At 42.7% G+C, this 22,805-nt stretch overlaps 1 protein-coding gene across 1 annotated transcript in view; it reads right to left on the bottom strand.

Moving 5' to 3' along the window:
- The window catches only part of LOC110505296 (SH3 and cysteine-rich domain-containing protein), an 87,307-nt gene that overhangs the window by 62,549 nt on the left and 1,953 nt on the right, over positions 1–22,805 (bottom strand). The window contains exon 2 of the mRNA XM_021584440.3: positions 14,719–15,097. Coding sequence (XP_021440115.3) covers positions 14,719–15,097 — 379 coding nt within the window. The remainder of the gene's footprint in view (positions 1–14,718; positions 15,098–22,805) is intronic.

The raw sequence follows: 22,805 nt of genomic DNA, 5'->3' as shown, positions 1-22,805 counted from the left end.
CGACAAGCTCCATTGCCATTTGCCATTTGTCTGGCAAAACGATTTGCTTCCAGTAATTGATTAATCAATGAGCACGTGCCCATGCAGCCCAGACACTGTGTGTGTGTGAATATGTGAACACACAAAAGCCTGATCGATTCCATCACATCGCACCGAGGCAGAGTGAGCCCGGGTTTGTTTGAGTTCTGTTAGTGTCCATGTTGACTTACTGCACATCCATCATTCATAATTTACAGTGGAATCTGGATTAGCGGTGAGATGTCATACAGGCCCAAATTACAGCAGTAAAACCTGATCCATAGGATGAGAGCTGAATATACAGCTGACATTTGGAGAGGCCCTGTCCAGGCTAGACAGATGAGACTGCCTGTGTCTCTGCCCCCTGTCAAACTGAAATGATCCTTAATTAATGACTTGTTGACGTGACTCTCAACGCATCAGTGCTTGAATTGAGCTGGTGCACACCGGTATGGACTACATTGGCGTACCAGCACCTAAAATGTAGAACTCCAAGAGCAGGAATGAACAAAACTGCAAAGAGCAACAGCCATAGTTCCCATTAAAAAACGGTCATATAGGTACACAGTAAAAGCAGTAATTTCATACAAAGTTGTAAAGTACTGTCTATGAGCACCGACCTATAATTTTTTTTAATGATGACGCAATTATCATCATAAATTACTTTATTTCTTAACAGGTCATGAATGACTGAGCACACCTTCATATCCCCCATCCGTCCAAAACAACTTTAACCAGAGGGAAAAGATAGGTTCTTATCCTGCAGTCTGTCCTGTGTTGTTTGACTAAGCCTCATTAATAGACAACAAAAGGAGTTGTTAGTGATACTGAGATGGAAACCAGAGGAATAGGATCCTTGTCAGATCACAATCAACAACAAGGCAACAAACAAATCAACAGCAACTGTAAACCAGAGGGGAACATGAGCCCTATAAACCTACACCTGTAGAGATTTTGTTCAAGCAAAGTCAGGTTATTGATAGTCTTGCACACTACAGTAGACTTCATAGGCCTGGTGACAAGGTTTGGTTACTGCTAATGTCAAATGTCAAGGTTACAACAAAGTGAACTCATACTAGTATGACTTGGAAGGCATGGATGACTGTTTCTACTGCATTTACTGTGTACCCTTTATGACTGTTTTTAATAGGAACTATGACTGGCCTATATTGTGATCACTGCAATATCTATCTGGATAGCTAAGAGTGCCTGATTGACAGCATAGCAAACCTGTGTAGCCACTTGGAGACAATGAAACAGTAATCATTCACGTCTCTTCCTGTTGAACACGGAACGAGGGAGAGCTTGGTTTGTTGTTTTTGAAAGTTTGTTGTTTTAAAAGTGTATTGAAAAGTTTCTTAGTAGCTAGCTATCTTTTGAGTTTTGATCCCGGAACCCGGTTGGCATTAGTTGCTGGGACTGCTACTCTCTGTCCAGCACATGAGGTTAGTGGCACCTTAATTGGGGAGAACTGGCTCCATTCGTTCCATTCCAGCCATTATTATGAGCCGACCTCCCCTCAGCAGCCTCCACTGCTGTCCAGTGATCTTGCCGACCAAGGCCGGATCTGAGGAGCTGTTTGGTGTAGCTGCTAGCTAGCTGTTAGCTAGCTGCCTATCAAGCTAGCAGGGTTTTCATGAGGGGTTGAACGCAGCCCACGACGTGGTTAGCCATTGTGGTTGGGACCACGGATTGTCCCGGGCTTGTGGCTATGTAGATCCCTGCTGTTTATTGTTTTCAATCTTCCCTGTGACCTGACCTGTCTGGAACTGCGAGGAGTAACAGCGCAACCTACTTTGCTACCATGACAAAGACCAAAGCTGGCAGGAGTACCATTGAGGACAGTGGTGTCTGTCTATCACAGGTGAAGGATCTTTTAAACAATCAAAAATAGTTCTACAAGCAGTTGTTACAACAACAAGAAAATAGCTTGTGTTTTGTCCAAATACTGGTGGAGTCAACTAATAAAAGAATGCACAACCTGACCAGAGAGGTCCAGGACCTGAAGAAATGTTTGCAGTTCTTCTAAGATGACAGCAATCTGTAAGTCATTGAGGGAGGACATCAGTTCTGTATGTGAATACATGATAACAATGACAGAGAAATAAGATTATTTTGAGGTACAATCAAGGCGACACCACATGGTTGTGGACGGAATTGCAGAATCTCCACATGAGACCTGGATGGAGTCTGAGGACAAAGTGAGGGAAATTATCTCAGAGAAACTGAAGATGGACCACAAGAAGATTGAGGTAGAGCGCACCCACAGAACTGGAAAACCCACCACCGGCCCAGGTGACAGGTCCAGGCCGATAAGTGGTCAAGTTCCTGAGGTTCAAGGACAAGGTAGCTATTCTGGAAAGAGCCAAGAACATGAGAGGAACATACATCTTCCTCAATGAGGACTATCCTAAAGCTGTGCACCAGAAGAGAAAATAACTTATCCCAGCCATGAAAGCTGCCATAGTGTGTGGGGTCATTGCTTGAATCCGCTATGACAGGCTCATTGCACACCCTGATAGAGCCAAGCTTATGGGTTCGTAGCTTCAACCTGCAGCACACACACACCAACTGATTAATGGAATGTATATTTTGTTTTCTTGCTACATGTATAGCATTCATATAATAGCAATTTCTAAGACTCACTTAGATAATTCATTTGATGATACAGCAGTAGCAATACAAGGATATAACATCTATAGAAGAGACAGACATTCTTATGGGGGAGGTGTTGCTGTATATATTCACAGCCATATCCCTGCAATGCTTAGAGAATATCTTAGTCAAGGGTGTTGTGGTTACAGGTTCACTTTGCACATCTAAAGCCTTTTATTTTGGGATATTGCTTTAGGCCACCAAGTGCTTACAGTCAGTATCTAAATAATGTGTGTGAAATGCTTGATAGTGTGTATGTGATGTAAACAGAGAGGTCTACTTTCTTGGGGAACTGAATATTGACTGGTTTTCATCAAGCTGTCTGCTCAAGAGGAAGCTTCTCAATGTAACCAGTGCCTATAACCTGGTTAATCAACTACCAAGGTGTTTACAAACACTACAGGAACAAGATCATTCACATGTATCAATCGCAGTTTTACTAATACTGTAGAACTTTGTTCTAAAGCTGTATCCATACTCATTGGATGCAGTGGTTATATCCAGGAAAGCCAAAGTTCCAATTGCTGGGCCTAAAATAGTGCTGTGACTCTTATGTGGATGATGTTAAAGATATTTGTTGGTCTGATGTGATTAATAAGGAGCATCCAAGTGCTGCACTTGATGAATTTATGAAATTTCCTCTTCCAATTATTGATAAACATGCACCTGTTAAGAAACTGACTGTTAGAACTGTTCAGGCGCCATGGATTGATGAGGAGTTGAACAACTGTACGGTTGAAAGAGACGGGGCAAAAGGAGTGGCTAATAAGTCTAGCTGTACAAATAACTGGCTGATTTACTGCAAATTGAAAAATGATATGAGTAAACTCAACAAAAAGAAGAGGAAACTGTATTATGAAGCCAAGATCAATGATATAAAGAATGATGGAAAAAACGTTGGAGTAGTTTAAATGAAATTATGGGCAGAAAGACAGCTAATGAAGCCACTGAAACCCTTAACAAAGAGCTGCAGTCTGTTTTGGAATGGGTGGCCAGTAAAAAAAATGGTCCTGAACATCTGTAAAACTAAGAGCATTGTATTTGGAACAAATCATTCCCTAAATTAGACCTCAGCTCAATCAGGTAATGAATGGTGTCGCTGTTGAACAAGTTGATTATCTTGATTATTGTCCAGTCGTGTGGTCGAGTGCTGCAAGGAAAGACCTAGTTAAGTTGCAGCTGGCCCAGAACAAAGAAGCATGTCTTGCCCTTCATTGAAATCAGAGGGCTAATATAAATACTATGCATGCCTGTCACGGTCGTCCTCCTCTTCGTCTGAAGAGGAGAGGCGAGAAGGATCAGAGGACCAATATGCGGAGTGGTAAGTGTCCATGGTAAAATCTTTAATAAAGAAAGACTGAACACTATACAAAAGAGTAACAAAAACAATAAACCAAATTCGACCGTGAAGCTACAAAATGAGACCTGTGCTGACACAAGCCACTAACATAGACAATCACCCACAAACAAACAGTGCAACCCAGGCTACCTAAGTATGATTCTCAATCAGAGACAACTAATGACACCTGCCTCTGATTGAGAACCATACTAGGCCGAAAACATAGAAATGCCCCAAAACATAGAAAAACAAACATAGACTGCCCACCCAACTCACGCCCTGACCATACTAAATAAATACAAAACAACGGAAATAGAGGTCAGAACGTGACAATGCCAGTCTCTCTTGGCTAAGAGTTGAGGAGAGACTGACCGCATCACTTATTTTTTTTTACGAGAATCATTAATGTGTTGAAAATACCAATTTGTTTGCATATTCAACTTACCCACAGCTCTGACACACACACTTATCCCATCAGACATGACACCATGGGGTCTTTTCACAGTCCCCAAATCCAGAGAAATTGGAAGAAAGCGTACAGTATTTTATAGAGCCATTATTGCATGGAACTCTGTTCCATCTCATATTGCACAAATGAACAGCAAACCTGGTTTCAAAAGACAGATAAAGCGACACCTCACGGCACAACACCTATCCCCTATTTAACCTAGATATTTTATGTGTATGTATTGATATGTTGTCTACGTGTGTCTTTTTTAAATTGATGTAGTTCTGTCCTTGAGCTGTTCTTGTCTATTAATGTTCTGTATTATGTAATGTTTCATGTGGACCCCAGCAAGAGTAGCTGCTGCTTTTGCAACAGCTAATGGGGATCCTTAAAAAATACCAAATAATACCAAAGGTCAAATTAAACCCTTGTCACACAGTTGTTGAATGGGGGTGCTTTCACTGACTCATTGTGATAACATGGAAGAATGATGAGAACCCCTCACGCTGAATGAGATGAGTGCAGCTATAGAATGAGCCATGGTGCCCAAGTGCCTAGACACTTCCATCTGACAAAAGCCATCCCCACTGCCCTTTCAGCTGGGTAATGACATACGGTGGTGAATGGTGGCTGGTGGGGTGAGTTGGCAAGAAGCTTATTATAACAGGAGAAGTGATGGCACCATGGCAACCGCAGTAATAGTTTGGACATGTGACAGACCTGAACCCTGTATTGTCACTTTCTGAATTTTTTTTTGCATTTTGTTGAGTTACAAAGTGGAATTGAAATAGATTTGAGCCCTAGGACCATGCCTCAGGACTTCCTGGCATGTGGACTCCTTGCTGTCCCCAGTCCACCTGGCCGTGCTGCTGCTCCAGTTTCAACTGTTTTGCCTGCGGCTATGGAACACTGACCTGTTCACCGGACATGCTACCTGTCCCAGACCCGCTGTTTTCAACTCTCTAGAGGCAGCAGGAGCGGTAGAGATACTCTTAATGATCGGCTATGAAAAGCAAACTGACATTTACTCCTGAGGTGCTGACCTGTTGCACCCTCGACAACTACTGTGATTATTATTATGACCATGAACATTTGAACATCTTAGCCATGTTCTGTTATAATCTCCACCCGGCACAACCAGAAGAGGACTGGCCACCCCTCATAGCCTGGTTCCTCTCTAGGTTTCTTCCTAGATTTTGGCCTTTCTAGTGAGTTTTTCCTAGCCACTATGCATCTACACCTGCATTGCTTGCTGTTTGTGGTTTTAGGCTGGGTTTCTGTACAGCACTTTGAGATATCAGCTGATGTAAGAAGGGCTATATAAATACATTTGATTTGATTTAATTGTACTTTCTTGTCATTGATCTACATACAAATAATATATCATGTCAAAGTGAAAAGAACATTCTATTAAAAACAATAATATATATATATATATTTTTAAATTGAATGTTCTTTTCACTTTTACATTATATAACATTATATAAAATAATATATAATAATATATAATAATATAATATAACAAAATAATATAGAATGTCAAAGTGAAAAGAACATTCTATTTAAAAAATATATAATAATATATATATATATATATATATATATATATATATATATATATATATATATATATTTTAATAGAATGTTCTTTTCACTTTGACATTATATATTATTTTGTGTATATATATATATATATATATACAGTACCAGTCAAAAGTTTGGACACACCTACTCATTCAAGGGGTTTTCTTCATTTACTATTTTCTACATTGTAGAATAATAGTGAAGACATCAAAACTATGAAATAACACATATGGAATCATGTATTAACCAAATCTAAATATATTTGATATTCTTCAAAGTAGCCACCCTTTGCCTTGATGACAGCTTTGCACACACCTGGCGTAGAACATTCGGGAGAAGCTTAGTAATGTCATTTACTCGAGCTCCGGGATAGGACAGTGTTTTTGCACCAGAAACAGTGCCATTTCTTACCATGGAGCTGCCCAAAATCACGGCTGGCGAGAAGGACGAGGAAATCTGCCCACTTCTATGCTTCACAGGTTTTGGAGAACCCTTCAAGGACGGGTGAGAGGCAGGATAACTTGAGCCCAAAGCTCCCAACGCCTTGTGCAGGCCTCTGACAGATGGAGAAGCTCCGCTCGATCCAGAGCAAGGACGGAAGGTGGCCTACGTCGACTTGGATATTGTAGGGGAAGGAGTAGGCACAGCGTTCGCAGACACAGGTACCCCTAGCGACGAAGGAGTAAGAAGATCAGGCTCCAGGGCGGCGAAACTATTCATTGTTTGTATCCGCTCTGGGCCTCTCGTTGGGAGTGTAGACTACTTTGCGTGAGGACGCTGTCTTCGGATTCCACAGCTCGTGACATGCAACCATAGTTAATTGGCATGCTCCTCTTGCTGTGCTCCTTCGACTCCACTATCACATGGGGGAGGAGAGGCAGGAGATGGCTCCCTTGGCATTGAACGCCGGGCAACACCGGCCTGTTGGACAATGACAAATGGCAAGGCAGAGATGCAGCCAACAAGCTTGAACTCCGTCCAGCTACCGATGTAGCTAAAAAAGGTAAACATTCCACTCTGCGTTTTCCCCAGTTTCTTACGTAGACTGGCGACCTGCTTGATCAAGGAAGCCACTTCAATCGTCGGCAAGCAGACAATTGCTGCATGGGAACTTCGAGTGATCCAGCTTGTCCCAAAACAAAGCGTAGTAGATACAGCTCCTACAGCACTGGAACCGTTAATTTACTCCTCCAGACAAAGAGGGCTCCATTGCACAACACATCTGGGACTAACTTCTTTAGCTTGATGGCTAGCTAAGGTTAGCGGCAGGCTTCAACCTGCCTGTTAAGTGGGATTCCGGGACAAATAAATAGCGTTTCTAACTGTTAAAAGCTAACCGCATCGCAGAATCTATGCAAAAACATGTTCCGCATTTATATCTAACGAAGATTGGTTACCTTTAGTCAAAAACAACAAACCAAGTTTTTCCAGCATAGTGTTCAGCTGCGCACTGGGGTGGTTTTCAGGATAAAAATAAATGGGACGGAGCTAAGCACAGGCAAAATCCTATATGAAAACCTGCTTCAGTCTGCTTTACACAAGACACTGGAAGTGGAACCAAGAAGTGAATGTTTCTGAGTGGCTAAGTTTTGACATAAATCTGCTTGAAAATCTATGGCAAGATTTGAAAATGACCTTCTAGCCATGATCCTCAACACCATGACAGAGCTTGAAGAATTTTGAAAAGAATAATAGGCAAATATTGCACAATACAGGTGTGTCTCTTATGAGACATACCCAAGAAAACTCACACCTGTAATCGCTGCCAAAGGTGTTTCTACCATGTATTGAATCAGGGGGTGAATACTTATCTAATCAAGGTATATTAGTGTTTATATTTTTCATTAACCTTTAAAAACATTTTTCTTCCAATTTGATATTACAGAGTATTTTATGTAGATCGTTGACGAAAAAATGACAATTCAATCCATTTTAATCCCACTTTGTAACACAATAAAATATGAAGAAATCCAAGGGGGGTGTAGACTTACAGTAGGTGGCCAATAACCCAATGACCCCTCTGACAGAACTACAGTGTTCCTTGGCAGAGATGGGAGAACCTGCCAGAGAGTCCAGACGGAAGCCACTCTTGAGAAAAAAGCACATGACAGCAGGCCTGGAGATTGCAAAAAGGCATGAGAAGGACTGAGCGCCAAAGGCAAAAGATGCTGTCTTCTGTTGAGACAAACATTTTTACTCTTTGGCCTGAATTCAAAGCGCTATGTCTGGGGGAAAAAAAGGTAAGACTCATCACTTGTCTAACACTATCTCTACCGTGAAGCATGGTGGTGGAAGCATCATGCTATTGGGATGCTTTTCAGCGGCAGGGACTGGCAGACTGGTAAGGATAGAGGGAACAATGAATGGAGCCAAATACAGGCAAATCCTTGATGAGATCCGAGACTGGAGCGATGATTTATGTTCCAACGGGACAATGACCCCAAGCATACAGCCAAAGCAATGCTGGAATAGCTTCAGAACAAGAATGTAAAAGTCCTTGAATGAACCAGCCAAAGCCCAGACTTGAAAATCTGTGGAAAGATTTGAAGATTGCTGTTCACTGCCACTGCCCATCTAACTTAACAGAGCTTGAGAAAGACCCCAAGGACGAATGGTAGAAAATCCCCAAATCCATATGTGCAAATCCATATGTGCACAACAGCCTACCCAAGACGACTCTAAGCTGTAATTGCTGCCAAAGGTGCTTCTAGAAAGTATTGACTCAGGGGTGTGAAACTTATGTAAATTCTGTATTTCATTTTCAATACATTTGCTAAAATATCTAAAAACATTTTTTCATTTTGTCATTATGGGAATTGTGTGTAGACTTGTGTTTAATCCATTTTGAAATCAGGCTGTAACACAACAAAATGTGACTCACCACCTGGATTTGGTTTTATGAAGCAAAATTTGAAATTGTGTTTCTTACATTGGATAAAATTAGACTCAGTGCTACAAATGGTATATCATACACTGCATTTGAGGAACAATGGGAAACTAATTCTGCTTTGAAAATTGATACATTTGAGAAAATGGCCTTTGAATGTTTTGTTATCAGGTGAAGAGCTCTAATTTGCCACCACCCATTCAGCATCATTCACCCCCTCTTAAGCTTTAGCCCCAACCGACTCGTTTCGCTCTGGCAACGTTTAGAGTGCACACTTGACGCTCTGGCCGATGATTTGTTTACCTCTGGATAACATGAAAACAGCCTAACCAGCTCTGCTGTCAACAATTTCATTACGCTTTTTTACAGACGTTTACTGACACCAACCATATTCAACGGTTGTTGTACACTTTAGCTTAAGACGTGTAGCTAGCCAGCGAGGTAAACAATGAACCTAGCTAGGTAAACAACGTGTAAGATCACACATGTCACATAACGTCGACGTTAGCTAACGAGCCAGCCATTTAACATTTAGCTAGTTAAACAACAATGAACATAGTGCCAATCATGTTGTTACTACCCTGCATGACTATGCTGGAGGCTAACCAACCAGGTTCAATGTTAGCTAGCTAACTGTAGGTTCAAACTTGCAAAGAAAACGGCTCTGGGATACAAATAATAACGTCATACACGTAACGTTAGTTAGGGAGCCAGGCAGCTAACGTTAGCTAGCTAACAGTACACTTTAGCTTAAAATATGTAGCTATCTAGCTAGGCTAACAATGAACCTAGCTAGGTAAACAACGTGTAAGATCACACACGTCACGTAACGTTAGCTAACGAGCCAGCCAGCTAACATTAGCTTGTTAAACAACAATGAACATAGTGCCAAATCACGCTGTTACTACCCTGCATGAATCTGCGGGCCCTAATCAACCAGGTTCAATGTTAGCTAGCTAACATTAGGCTCTAACTAGCAAAGCAAATGGTTCTGGGATACGAATAATAACATCATACACGTAACATTAGCTAGGCAGCCAGCCAGCTAACGTTAGCTAGCTAGCTAACAGTACATTTTAGCGTGAAATGAAACCACTTACTGTCAAAATTAGAAAAGTGCAATATCTGAAAATATAGCTAGCTAGACTATCTTACCTGTCCTTATACATCATCATGCATGATGGACGCGTCCCCCTGTCACGGATGCCATGCCATGGTTGCCCTTAGTTTGAAGATGTAATCCGGAGACAGGTGTTTTCGCCATCTCTTTAGCTATCAAACTCTAATTCCACTGATTTCGAAACTCGATCCTCCAGAAAGTGGAGAGCAACACTTAGGCAGCTCCACTACACAATATTTTTTTTTTAAAGCAGCATTCGACAGGATTACCAGCACAGACAGACCAGGTCAAATAGACAGAAGTGTTTACAGATGGCATACAAGTTTGTTATTAAGGCACATGAAAGTTCACATGTTCCAGAAGGCAATTTTGCCAAAAAACACATTTTGATACCAAAAAACATATTTTTATTTTTAAATGGCTCTCCTGTGAAGTTGTGACTTGCGACATACGCCTAGTTTCCTGAAATGGGTCACAAAAGTGTTCAACAAATCAAAATATATTTTAGATTTTAGATTCTTCAAAGTAGCCACCCTTTGCCTTGATGACAGCTTTGCACACGTTTGGCATTCTCTCAACCAGCTTCACCTGGAATGCTTTTCCAACAGTCTTGAAGGAGTTCCCACATATGCTGAGCACTTGTTGGCTGTTTTTCCTTCACTCTGCAGTCCAACTCATCCTAAACCATCTCAACTGGGTTGAGGTCAGGTGATTGTGGAGGCCAGGTCATCTGATGGAGCACTCCATCACTCTCCTTCTTGGTCAAATAACCCTTACACAGCCTGAAGGTGTGTTGGGTCATTGTCCTGTTGAAAAACAAATTATAGTCCCACCAGCAAAGTACCCCCACACCATCACACCACCTCTTCCATGCTTCACAGTGGGAACTACACATGGGGAGATCATCCGTTCATATACTCTGTCTCACAAAGACAAGACGGTTGGAACCAAAAATCTCAAATTTGGATGTCAGGCCAAAGGACAGATTTCCACCGGTCTAATGTCCATTGCTCGTGTTTCTGGGCCCAAGCAAGTCTCTTCTTATTATTGGTGTCCTTTAGTAGTGGTTTCTTTGTAGAAATTAGACCATGGAGGTCTGATTCACGCAGTCTCCTCTGAACAGTTGATGTTGAGATGTGTGTTACTTGAACTCTGTGAAGCATTTATTTGGGCAGCAATTTCTGAGGCTGGTAACTCTAATTAACTTATCCTCTGCAACAGAGGTAACTCTAAGTCTTCATTTCCTGTGGCGGTTCTCATTACAGCCAGTTTGATCATAGCTCTTGATGGTTTTTGCGACTGCACTTGAAGAAACTTTCAAAGTTCTTGAAATTTTCCAGATTGACTGACATAATTTTTTAAAAGTAATGATGGACTGTTGTTTCTCTTTTCTTATTTGAGCTGTTCTTGCCATAATATGGACTTGGTTTTTACCAAATAGGGCTATCTTCTGTATACCACCCCTACCTGAACTGATTGGCTCAAACGCATTAAGAAGGAAAGAAATATCACAAATGAACTTTTAACAAGGCACGCCTGTTAATTGAAATGCATTCCAGGTGACTACCTCATTTAGCTGGTTGAGAGAATGCCAAGAGTGTGCAAAGCTGTCGTCAAGGCAAAGGGTGGCTACTTTGAAGAATATCAAATATAAAATATATTTCGATTTGTTGAACACTTTTTTTGTGTTATTTCATAGTTTTGATGTCTTCACTATTATTCTATAATGTAGAAAATAGTAAAAATAAAGAAAAACCTTTGAATGAGTAGGTGTGTCCAAAGTTTTGACTGGTACTGTATTTATCACCCCAGAATGGCCGTTATTCCAGAAGCTCAATATTTTTTTCATGATGCATTTGGTGATGATCAATTAATTCGCACAAAACGTATAAACAAAAGCATTCACTGTGAAAGTTGATACATGTCGGCCCTTCATATGCGCAGCACATTAAATGTATTGAATTCTATAAAACAAGACTTGTGACTGTCGAAGTTGTATAGAGCCTCACAATCATCACACACGACATAACACTGCTATCATCCTCTTTTACCACTTCACCAAATCTTTTCCAAATATTACTTTTATAGCTCTCCTTTCTCTTTATTTTCAACTCTCCTGCAGCTTTTGCAGCTTTTGTTTTATTGAATTATTAAACTTTGATAATGTCCTTTTTGCATCCGTGGATTGACGTTAACTTTTTCTGCTTATGCAGTAATACCAGATAGCCTAAAGTAATGAAAGAAAAACCTCAATGTAGCCTATGTAAATTGCACAATAATTATACTTAAAAAAAATATGGTTTTAAGGTATTGTTTCTCTTTATTCAACCCGTCTGCCACCCACCCGCCCTTTAGCCCCACAATATTTATTGACCCTAAACCCGTCTGCCCAGCGACTGCAGGTTATGAGGCCTCCATACATGCCTTATAAGCTGTATAAAGTATATTTGTTCAATACTCATAAACATACCATACACACATAGCTTACAGCTAGAAAATTATTCATATCGAGGCATTCAGTAAAAGCTGGACGATTATTTATCACCTCTTTTCAACTGTAAATTACTTTCCACCCTCTGTCACCCCCCTATAACTCTCCTATACACTCCCCAGTAACAAGGTAGACGTTTATTTAATAGGTAATTTGCAGCAAGGCCCTTTAATCAATAACCGAGTAATGTGCGGTGCTCAATCAGAGGCAACTAATCTGCTGTGGAGTTCCCATCACGTTCAATAAGAGAGACTTTTATGGCCAAGGCCTACATCCGCGGAACGCAAGGAGCCTTCTAGTCAATTAAATGGCTTTTTGAAAAGCCGACTGAAGCTTATTTCCACCAAAATTTGAGGGAGCAACGCACAAGACATCTTTCAAGTACTTGGGGCCAGTCAGAAAAATAATATCACCTTTAGAGAGAGAGAGAGAGGTGGAGTGAGAGGGCTAGATAGTATAGCATGGACTTTTCTGAAATATTTTATGCGACAAAAGCAAAAAGTGCAAACAGGGTGTTGTTGACTCCTGGCAGAGAATTCTCAACAGGTTTTCTAATACGGCTTACTTCCAACTATCTACAGTCTAGATAGGATTTAGAGATGCATTGATCGCTGAGGAATGTTCATCAGGCTTCTTAATTGATGCATAGCATCAACAGTGAAGAGGTGACTCCAGGATGCTCGCCTTCTAGGCAGAGTTCCTCTGTCCAGTGTCTGTGTTCTTTTGCCCATCTTAATCTTTTCTTTTTATTGGCCCGTCTGAGAGATGGCTTTTTCTTTGCAACTCTGCCTAGAAGGCCAGCATCCCGGAGTCGCCTCTTAACTGTTGATGTTGAGACTGGTATTTTGCGGGTATTATTTAATGAAGCTTCCAGTTGAGGACTTGTGAGATGTCTGTTTCTCAAACTATTCTGGTTAGGGACAGTTTGCGCTGTTCTGTGAAGGGAGTAGTACACAGCGTTGTACGAGATCTTCAGTTTCATGGCAATTTATCACATGGAATAGCCTTCATTTCTCAGAACAAGAATAGACTGACGAGTTTCAGAAGAAAGTCGTTGTTTCTGGCCATTTTGAGCCTGTAATTGAACCCACAAATGCTGATGCTCCAGATAATTAACTAGTCTAAAGAAGGCCAGTTTTAGTACTGTTTTAATCAGTACAACAGTTTTAGCTATGCTAAAATAATTGCAAAAGGGTTTTCTAATGATCAATAAGCCTTAAAAATGATAAACTTGGATTAGTTAACACAACATGCCATTGGAACACAGGAGTGATGGTTGCTGATAATGGGCCTCTGTACGCCTATGTAGATATTCTATTACAATCTTCTGTTTCCAGCTACAATAGTCATTTACAACATTAACAATGTCTACACTGTATTTCTGATCAATTTTATGTTATTTTAATGGACAAAAAATGTGCTTTTCTTTCAAAAACAAGGACATTTATAAATGACCCAAAAATGTTGAACGGCAGTGTACGTAATAACAAAGCACTTTTTACATAATAATAAAGCACTATTGTTCCTCAAACTCAGAGAGGAAACAAATGGTCCATTCTCCTGGTACTCCCATCTCCCCGACACATCAAACAACACCAAAAGCACGTGGTCCCTACCTACCGTCTGTTTTGTTTTATTGGCTGTCAAACACTGGCTTAGCAGATGGTCTGAAGCGACCCTCATTACTACCTTGTTACATAAGCTCCCGGTGGTCCCTGCCTGCATGGTGCCTAACAAGGGGGCAAGGAAGGTGGAGCATCTGTTTGGGGACCGCCATATGGAACTGTGCTGCCTGTCACTGACACTGAGAGAGACCGACTGACCTCTTTCACTAAGCACCCAGTTCATACTGCAGCTCCTGGACAACTCTGACACATTTCCGCTGTCGGGCTGTTCCTACGGGAATGAAGCTAGTGGTTAAGTATGACTCTATGACACTTGTGACCGCCTGACACATTTTGATGGATAGAACTACATCTCACGAGAAAGGGGTGGTTTCATAACAATGCTTTCTCTTAATCATTGAAATACCATATGCAGTAATTACAGAGGAACATTTCAAAACATCAACGAGAGTCACTGGATAAGTGACACCTTCCAGATCATCTGCATTTATTTTTTTTCTGCAATACAATGCGGTGCAAATGTTTATTTGGGTTGGAAGGGTGACCATTACCTACGATCATGTGGTTGCAGACGTCGCAGAAGGTGGGCTTCTTAAAGATGTGCTCCATGAAGCCGTGTCCGGTGGGGTCGATGGCGAGGGGGTGGCGCCCCGGGGAGTAGACCAAGGAAGGGGGGGCACATGGGATGGCCGGGGGCGCATTAGAGATCACCAGGTTGGAGGTTGAGCGAGGGGGGGCATGGTGGACAGGGTGGACGGGATTGGCCACCGTAACCCCGATGATGCTCATTTGGCCTGTGATGCTGCTGTTGTCCGAGAGCAGCTCTGTCGACAGCTTGGCGTCACTGTTGTTGCGCTGGAAGAAATTGTCTGCGCTCTTGCTGCGCATTCTCTTGGTTTTGAAGGAAAAGGAGCGCTTCAGCTTCTGCATCTGGAGAGAGATAGAGAGAGAGAGAGAGAAGCTTGAGAAGAAATTGACTATAGTCCCATCATAACATATTAAAGCATGTTTATTACATACTGTACAGTATGTATCAAATTCAGTCAATCTTGCTCATGACTGTAATATGTATGGGTATCTTTGCTCCTGAAATTTCCATCACTATACGCATTACATCTGTACAAGGTTCCGTAAAGTCCTGTTCTGCACTATTACTCCATATGACTTCTCATTGGGCTGTTCCAAGAAAACTCACATTTAGTCTTGCCTCAACTGAAAGAGACAACCATTCATAAATGTTCATTTATTTGTAGCTTTCTGATGCTCAATATTGCCCACTTACATTGCCAGGTCAACTTGATTTTGTTGTTGTTGTGAAAACTCTGTATACAGTAGGTCCGGTCCCCCATCTCGAAAGGAAATGCAATTTCCTGGGTTAGGCTATGCATCATGGAGGTAGCTTATCATTTCTACCATGCTGGGCGGCAATTCCGTGCCACAACCTGAATCAATTTCATTACTGCTTCTCTTTTTTAAACTATAATTTATAGAGCAACCCTGGAGACAGGAAACAGCTCCTCTACAACCTCTAGAAAATGTATTTCCTAATCTTGAAGGACTTATCGTTTACTATGCTCCCACTTGGGTAGTGACAAAGTCTCAACCGAATGATTCTCCAACAAACGATCATTTCATTGCTTCCGTATCTGTCCAGTCAGTGCCTGCAGCGTCACATTGTAAATAATAATTTGTTCTTAACTGACTTGCCTATTTCAATAAAGGTTCAATCAAATGTAAAAAATAAACATTGAAGAACATTTCTTTATAAATGATGGTGAATGACGGTCATAGAATGGTCTCATAAAAACATGATGTTCAATTACACAGGACAGGGCTGGCTCTGTAATGGGGACCCAACACCAGGGTGAATTGAGTGCCTATTTTCTGCTTGCTATTTAGGTGCATTTGTCCCTGCTGTTCAATCGAGTACAGGCTTAACTGAACGAACAACAAAGACGGAATGCAATATGACATTTTATTAAATAGTTTGGGGAATGACCTCGTTTACGATGATGTGATGGCAGGTAGCCCTATGCAGGGCTGCTGGCATCGAAGCCCCCCGCCCGCTGGGGTAAAGGAGTTCCAGTGGCGGGCCCTAAGATTATTATAGCTGGTGGTGGTGGGGAAGTGGATGGTTGTTGAAAATTGTTGCCAAAAAACAGCAAGTGAGAGAACATGGGTAAGTTGACATACAGTATAAATACATCCCAATAATTACACCCATTGGTTGAGAAAGAGGAAGGTGATAATTGCAAGGTTAAACAGCAGGTGTGAGGAATGTGCATTATTGTGCTGTGTTATAGGCTATAAGGTAAGTAGGTGAATGACATTCTGCACATGGCTAATAGGAAAGAAGAGAAGAAAGAAGACGCTATTTTGATGATGATACATTTGTATTCATTCCCAATATGCCCGTGGAATAGGAAACAAAAGTGAATTATGTTATGCTTCAGACCAGCCTTCATGATTGAACTTTCGTAAATGACATTTGATCTGGTTTTATTAGATTGGCCTCAACAATGATTTCTAGGTTACATGACTGGAAAGTGTTGAGGTTAACACACATAAGCCTATACAGTCAGAGGATCATTAATGTTTTGTTAAGTTGAAATCACTTGGGGTGATCAATGATTGTATAACAGTTCAAATCAACTGAGTGGAGTTGTGGTAGCAAGTGTATGATCAGGACCTATTGATTACTCAGGTCAATCTGGAAACAATCAATCCAGCCCTCTACCACCTACACATCACGGTACTCTGGGAATTCACTGAAGCTTTGATGTAGCCTAGCCTTCACTCTAGGAGATTAGGAAAGAAAATACCTATCAATAATGTTCAGAAACACACAGCGTTCTCACTGAGAAACGCTGCCTTTTCTGTTTGTTTACCTTCTTAGTAATGAGATGGAAATGAAACTACGGTCGAGATAAAAAATGTTGGCATACATTGTGGCATCTTGAAAGTCAAATTGTAACGTTATCTCTCTTTCCATTTCGATTCAAGTCTAATTGAATTAAACAGGTAAGGTGGGGTAAGACATGAGCTGATAACTTATATAAGGAATACCTGTTCTCCATTTCAATAGGGCCTGGCTGAAAAGTAGAATTATAAAAGCAATCTCTAACATTGTCTAGCTACAGGAGCATTATCATTGAATTTTGCACTTTTTTCTCTACTAAGACCAGAGAGCGACATAATACACTAGACATCAGTACTTTATGAGCATACAGTGCATGTGTGTTACCCAAGAAAAGCACATTAAAATAACATCAAATTGATCGGAAATACAGTGGAGACATTGTTAATGTTGTAAATGACTACTGTAGTTGGAAACGGCTGATTTTATATGGAATATATACATAGGCGTACAGAGGCCCATTATCAGAAACCAGCATCCCGGAGTCACCTCTTCACTGTTGACGTTGAGACTGGTGTTTTGCGGGTACTATTTAATGAAGCTGCTGGTGGAGAACTTGTGAGGTGTCCGTTTCTCAAACTAAACACTCTAATGTACTTGTCCTCTTGCTCAGTTGTGCACCGGGGCATCCCACTCCTCTTTCTATTTTGGTTAGATCCAGTTTCTTCTCACACGGAATAGCCTTCATTTCTCAGAACAAGAATAGACTGACGAGTTTCAGAAGAAAGTTCTTTGTTTCTATCCATTTTGTGCCTGTAATCGAACCCACACATGCTGATGCTTCAGATACTGAACTAGTCTAAAGAAGGACAGTTTTATTGCTTCTTTAATCAGATCAACAGTTTTCAATTGCAAAAGGGTTTTCTAATGATCAATTAGCCTTTTAAAATGATAAACATGGATTAGTTAACACAACATGCCATTGGAACACAGGAGTGATGGTTGCTGATAATGGGCCTCTGTACGCCTATGTAGATATTCCATAAAAAATGTCCCGTTTCCAGCTACAATAGTAATTTTGTCACACCCTGACCTTAGTATTCTTTGTTTTCCTTGTTATTTTGTGACAGAATCACCCACTAACCAAGGACCAAGCGGCGTGGTAACAGGCAGCAGCAGGAGAGGAAGCAGCAGCAGCAACAGCAGCAGGAGAGGCAGCACTATGTAGAGACATGGACTTGGGAGGAGATCCTAGATGGGAAAGGACCCTGGGCACAGCCAGGAGAATATCGATGCCCCAAAGAAGAGCTGGAGGCAGCGAAGGCTGAGAGGCGCTGGTATGAGGAGGCAGCACGGCGGCGCGGATGGAAGCCCGAGCATCAGCCCCAAAAATGTCTTGGGGGGGTGGCACACAGGGAGTGTGGCGAAGCCAGGTAGGAGACCTGTGCCAACTTCCTGTGCTTACCGGAGGGTGAGAGAGACCGGGCAGGCACCGTGTTATGCTGTGGAGCGCACAGTGTCCTCAGTGCGGGTGCATAGCCCGGTGCGGTACATACCAGCTCCTCGTATCGGCCGGGCTAGAGTGGACATCGAGCCAGGTGCCACGAAGCCGGCTTTACGCATCTGGTCTCCAGTGCGTCTCATTGGGCCGGCGTACATGGCACCAGCCTTATGCATGGTGTCCCTGGTTCGCATGCACAGCCCAGTGCGGGCTATTCCACCTCGCCACACTGGCGGTGCGACCGGGAGCATTCCACCAGGTAAGGTTGGGCAGGCTCGGTGCTCCAGAGCTCCAGTGTGCCTGCACGGTCCGGTCTATCCAGTGCCACCTCCACGCACCAGCCCTCCGGTGGCAGTCCCCCGCACCAGGCTGTCTCTCCGTCTCAGCCCTACAGGTGCTCCCGCCTGTCCAGAGCTGCTAGAGTCTCCCGCCTGTCCAGAGCTGCTAGAGTCTCCTGCCTGTCCAGAGCTGCTAGAGTCTCCCGCCTGTTCAGAGCTGCTAGAGTCTCCCGCCTGTCCAGAGCTGCTAGAGTCTCCCACCTGTCCAGAGCTGCTAGAGTCTCCTGCCTGTCCAGCGCTGCTAGAGTCTCCCGCCTGTCCAGCGCTGCTAGAGTCTCCCGCCTGTCCAGCGCTGCTAGAGTCTCCCGCCTGTCCAGCGCTGCTAGAGTCTCCCGCCTGTCCAGAGCTGCTAGAGTCTCCCGCCTGTCCAGAGCCGCCAGTCAGCCAGGAGCTGCCAGAGCAGCCAGTCAGCCAGGAGCCGCCAGAGCCGCCAGTCAGCCGCCAGAGCTGCCAGTCTGCCAGGATCCGCCAGACCCGCCATTCAGCCATGATCTGCCAGAGCCGCCATTCAGCAAGGATCCGCCAGAGCCGCCAAGATCCGCGAGAGCCGCCAGGATCCGCGAGAGCCGCCAGTCTGCCAGGATCCGCCAGAGCCGCCAGTCTGCCAGGATCCGCCAGAGCCGCCTGTCTGCCAGGATCCGCCAGAGCCGTCAGTCTGCCAGGTTCCGCCAGAGCCTCCAGTCTGCCAGGATCCGCCAGTCTGCCAGGATCCGCCAGAGCCGCAAGTCTGCCAGGATCCGCCAGAGCCGCCAGTCTGCCAGGATCTGCCAGAGCCGCCTGTCTGCAAGGATCCGCCAGAGCCGCCAGTCTGCCAGGATCCGCCAGAGCCGCCAGTCAGCCAGGATCCACCAGAGTCGTCAGCCAGTCCCAAGCTGCCCCTCAGTCTCGAGCTGCCCCTCAGTCCGGAGTTGCCCCTCAGTCCGGAGCTGCCCCTCAGTCCAGTGGGGCCATTTAGTAGGGTGCCAATCCTAGGTTGACAGCGAGGGTCGCCGTTCCTAGGAGGAGACTAAAGCGGACAAAGACTATGGTGTGGTGGGGTCCACGTCCAGCGCCAGAGCCGCCACCATGGACAGACGCCCCACCCAGACCCTCCCCTATAGGTTTAGGTGTGCGGCCGGGAGTCTGCACCTTTGGGGGGGGGGGGGGGGGGTACTGTCACACCCTGACCTTAGTATTCTTTGTTTTCCTTGTTATTTTGGTTAGGTCAGGGTGTGACATGGGTGATGTATGTGTTTTTGTCTGTTTCCTTTCTAGGTATATTGTATGTCTATGGTTGCCTAGATTGATTCTCAATTAGAGGCAGCTGTCTATCGTTGTCTCTGATTGGGAACCATATTTAGGCAGCCATATTCTTTGGGTACTTTGTGGGTGATTGTTTCCGTGTCTGTGTTTGTTTCACCACACGGTATTGTTTCGGTTATTCAAGTTCCGTTTATTGTTTTGTAGTGTTTCGGTTTATTCATTAAAAACAACTATAGAGACTTACCAAGCTGCATTTTGGTCCGATCCCTGCTACACCTCTTCAGACGAAGAGGAGGAAATCAGCCGTGACACATTTACAACATTAACAATGTCTACACTTTATTTCTGATCCATTTGATGTTATTTTAATGGACAAAACTGTGCTTTTCTTTCAAAAACAAGGACATTTCTAAGTGACCCCTAAACTTTTGAACGGTAGTGTATAAAAAAGATATTGTCCACTCTCTCCCTCCCTCAGTAAGGGGATGATCTGTCTGTGTTATCTTTAAGTTACAGAGATACTATGGAATTAAACAGAACATTTACTGTACCTCAATTCTAAAATGATTTGACATGCATTATATTGTATAGAAAACATTTGCACCTATATATTGCTTTCCAACGATGAAAAATAAAACAAACTACTTTCTGGATGAAGAGCTTTCAGCTATTTCTAATTCTAAACAATGAAGGCTCAAGGATGCAATGTTCTCTTTCTCAAGACTGGAAACTAACATAAAGGTTGTCAGCATAATAAGAAAATAAATGCATCAAGCAACACCAGACTGTGGGTGCACCATTGGGAAATAGCTGGCTGTTGATACGGGATCTATCACAAGAGCAATAGCCACATGGACAAGCTTAAAAGGAGCCATGAGAGGGGGGGCTAAAACCTAATTTACCAAAAACACCTCAGGGAATATGATGAATTATGATTTTCCCAAGGAAGCTTAAATAGTGTTTGTCATTAAGACTATACAAAATTAGAGTTTTAGCAAAGATACTGATGCAAGTTTTGATAGGGCACTTAACTTTTCTTACTTTATGAATCCCAACTTTTCCTTAAAAGGAAAAACCATAAAAGTCACATTCAAATGATTGAAAGAGTCCCTATATGGTGTTTTCAAAGAAATAGCCTAGCTTCTTTCTCTGCGACTTCATGAACATGTATTACAAATGGTTTATTATGCATTTTGAGTGAAATCAACAGTCTGTGCCATGTGCATTGTTGAATCACCCATGTGAGGTATGGTTCCATGCACTACTCTGACCTTCTAGAATGCCCTAGAACCTTCAAACTCAACTGTGTCTGTCAAAGCCAGTTCCACAGTGTTTATTTTATTGTTCCCCTCTTATCAGGGACTGATTTAGACCTGGGACACCAGGTGGGTACAATTAATTATCAGGTAGAAAAGAAAACCAGCAGGCTCCGGACCTCGTAGGGTAAGAGTTGAATACCCCTGCCCTAGAGTATCAAGGGAATTCTGGGAGCAGGCCAGTAACCGAAAGGTTGCTGGATCGAATCTCTGAGCTGACAAGGTAAAAATCTGTTGTTCTGAGCAAGGCAGTTAATCCACTGTTCCCCGGGCGCCAATGTCGATTAAGGCAGCCCTCTCTGATTCAGAGGGTTTGGGTTAAATGCTTTTGCCTTTCTAAGATATTATTTCTGATTATCAAAGAGTATAATGACACCTGGCTAAATAGCTCATTATCCATTTAGAAAGCAATCAACATTCTCAAAGTCATGCACCTCTCTCCAAGGAACCCAACCATAGCATCCCAACTGAGACACCTGGAAGCAAGTAGTACAGTTGCTTGCCCACAGCTGCTAACTATGCCAGGATACCTGCCACAAATCCCTTCTAATCGCACAGTCTAGTGACCACATTTACTGATGTGTAGGGATAGGGAGTGCTACAGTAATGTAACAATGAAAGGGAAAGAGTTCTCATTTTGCCATCGCCGGAGCAACTGGCTGCCATGGAGAGGAAATGGAAAAACTGAAATGAAAACAGGTCAGTGATGAAAGAAACTCAGAAGCGTGTCTAAAGTGTCCTGCTTAAGCCCGAGAGCTTTGGGACAGGAAGGGAGCGTAACTGGTTTAAAATCTACAACTGTAGTGATAGTTATTGGTCCAGTATTTCACATCTAATTGAAGTACTTACACAGGGTTACAGGTGACCCAGATAAATGGGTGTGGACTACAAAACTACAGATATGGGAAATTAATTTGATCACTCTATTGTTGCTTAGAATATTCCTGCGGAGCAGGAAATGCAAACGTATAGTTATGAGTATAGTGTAAAAGGCTTCTAAAGTTTGTAAATTCCACTTTGAAATTTCAGACTTGATTTGCCCTAATGAAAAATGTATCAACCCCTATAAAAATTTCCTGCAACCGCAGTTTCGTGTTTTTGTTGAAAGAAGTGGAACTCTGTAAGGTTGTCGGCTGCCATACCCCCTTCATATCAAGGTATTGATGAGCTGCGCATTCTTTTATGGGTCATTTCCTGTTGCTGTAGGGTTATTTCCCTTCTGTTCATGATTATTTTTCTGCTGTAGCAAACTGGCTCAAATTAAGAGTTTACATCTGTAGACAAAATGCCAATAGCAGAGCTGGAACAATCCTATAGTTCCCACACGTTGCAACCACCAAAACTTTTAGGGTCCATCTGTCTGTCCTATTCATACATATTAAGC

The sequence above is a fragment of the Oncorhynchus mykiss genome, chromosome 25, assembly GCF_057628025.1.
Source record: "Oncorhynchus mykiss isolate SJ-2025 chromosome 25, ASM5762802v1, whole genome shotgun sequence".
Classification (NCBI taxonomy): Eukaryota; Metazoa; Chordata; class Actinopteri; order Salmoniformes; family Salmonidae; genus Oncorhynchus; species Oncorhynchus mykiss.
The sequence above is the reverse complement of the archived record's forward strand: the minus strand, read 5'-3'. Positions and strand labels throughout refer to the sequence as shown.